Below are 2465 nucleotides of genomic sequence, written 5' to 3' on the forward strand. Positions count from 1 at the left end.
TCAAAACTCGCGTTTGAATCGTCAGTGGCAAATTCTTTAAATATAAAAAACGTACTTACAGGCTGTGAGTCAGAAGCGACAGACTGTCCTTTCAAAGTTGGAACTGCCCCACTTTATAAATAGAGCCTTTGTGCTACTCTGCAGGTTCAGGAAACAGTCCTCCATAAAATGCGCTGCACAAAAACGATATAACTACTGGACAACCGCATAAACTAAAACTAGCCACGCTACCACCTTGCCAATGAGACATTTAGTTAAAATTAAAGCTTCGATATTTTTAGGTACGCTAATACCCAGCTTTGGGTATCCATAGCCTACATCTTGAATAGGCTTACCTATCAAATTTCTCTCGATTGCATATTTGTCCACTCACTCGCAAATGAGGCGCGGAATCCTCAAACCGGTCATGCAACGTGTGAGAAGCACCCGCCTCTCACCTGTATTGTCAATGAGTGTATAGAACAGAGAAAAGTGTATAATGGATATCATTGACACCGGTGCGAACACCTGACGAGAGAGAGAAAAAAAATTCTCCGGCGAATTATAAACTCTACATACTTGATTTTCGTTGTTTTTGTTGTTAATTTTTCGTCAGTTGGTGGAATATCACATGGAAAGGGGTCTTTGTTAAGAATAACCTGGCAAAATGTCTTCATTATATCAAACGCATCGGACCCAATAACATTAAATCCAATCCAGGCTAAACAAGGTAAATATATAACTTCATCTATATTCTTTTAGTAGTATAGTAAGTTTAGAGTTCTGAAGTCTTCATATTTATTACTTTTGTAGGTGCGATAATAAAGTGAATATCTGAGATTCGGTTATAGCCTATGTCAATAATGCAATACAGGTACTACTATGACGTAAAAAAAGCATTCAAGCTTACATGAATGATTCTGAACAGTTTTAGACAAAGAAGCGCACTAAGAAAACTAGTGAGAACAAACTTTATATCATCAGCCTTTTTTATTATTTTTATGGCTATTATTATTTTTGTGTATATATGCTTTTTGTTTGTTATTTTATTAAATATATAACCATTATTATTATTATTATTATTATTATATTAACCTTTATATAAATAACAAATTACATTATAATAAAAATATATAAATCTAGATTTTGTGCAATAAAACATACTGTACCATATAATGCTTTAAAATGGTCAAACTGTTTTATTTTATTTATGTATTTAGTTCATTTTCGGAGAATGTTATCTGGTTTGTACAGGTCTATTAACTTAATCAAGTATAACAAAGCTGATCTCAGGCCAACCAGCTGATCATCCATGTAGATCAGCTGGAACCAGCTACTGGCCATAAATGACCATCAGAAGGGTAACACTAACCTTGTGTCTGTGCTATAGCACAGCTGCCATCATTCTATCAGCAAATATTCAGGTTCTTTCCATGGGATGGTTATTTTTCAGTACAATGATAAATTATAATGTGTGCCATACCTACTGTAAAAGCTACTGTCGTACATTGTCTGAAATGTTACTGTAAGTGACTAAAACAGACCATCACAAAAAATTATATTTGCAACAATACACGCTTACAGGTTGTTGGCTTTATACAGTAGAGGCTGCTGTTAAAGAACAGCATTCTCATTTGACAGCGGATGTAAGATTGTAATAAAATGTCCACTGAAGGCGAGCGTTGTGAGAACCCAAGTGGTTTTATTTATTATAGCAGATAAACAATACACACAGACATGGCTTGGCTTGGCTTGGCTTGACTAGGCAAAACAAGAACATAGACATGGACACAACTCACCAGCAGAAGTTACAGGCAACAAAGCTAGACAATGGACAATGAAACAAAACCCAAAACCAACATTACAAAGATGTGCTCAATAAGAGACAATCAAACATTTACTATTACGTTTTCAATTAAAACATTTTCAGAATGATAAATACCTTTGTGGTAATTATTAATGAATTTTACATTTACATTTAGACATTTAGCAGACACTTTTATCCAAAGTGTTCAGATGGTTTTACATAAATACATACAAACAGTAATATCTAAAAAAGTGAACTATATACAATATGTAACCATAATTTTATTAGTAATCCTTCAAATTTATACTGAGATTAATAACCATGTACAATATAACCAACAGGAAAATCTGACAGCACATCTGTTTGTTGATTTTTTTCAGGCCTGGTCGCTGGCTCTCCTTGTCTGGCCACTTGTGATCTTTATTATCTTGGCGATCACCCGTTCACAGTTTCCACCGAAACTCAGAGACACGTGTACGTACCTCTATAACACATCATCCTATATTTAGACTGCAAAAGGAATCCATGTATCTAAGTTTGTTGTGATCTCAGTGGCGTGACAGTGACTGCAGGCATTCTGAGTTGGTTAGAGATGGTGTAAGGTTATGTTTAAGGTTCTGAGCTTCTGACAAAAGAGTTGCGGGTTCAGTCCTGAGAAGGTCTGAGTCAGAAGCTGTGG

General features: G+C 35.2%; 1 protein-coding gene across 1 annotated transcript in view; it reads left to right on the top strand.

The window, feature by feature from the left end:
* Window positions 1-478: 478 nt before the first annotated feature.
* LOC107657499 (uncharacterized) overlaps window positions 479-2465 on the top strand; it is a 76190-nt gene continuing 74203 nt past the window's right edge. Inside the window, exons 1-2 of the mRNA XM_016445603.1 lie at window positions 479-497; window positions 2167-2264. Of these exons, the coding sequence (XP_016301089.1) occupies window positions 479-497; window positions 2167-2264 (117 nt within the window). The remainder of the gene's footprint in view (window positions 498-2166; window positions 2265-2465) is intronic.

The sequence above is a fragment of the Sinocyclocheilus anshuiensis genome, unplaced genomic scaffold, assembly GCF_001515605.1.
Source record: "Sinocyclocheilus anshuiensis isolate Anshui unplaced genomic scaffold, SAMN03320099.WGS_v1.1 scaffold179, whole genome shotgun sequence".
NCBI lineage: Eukaryota > Metazoa > Chordata > Actinopteri > Cypriniformes > Cyprinidae > Sinocyclocheilus > Sinocyclocheilus anshuiensis.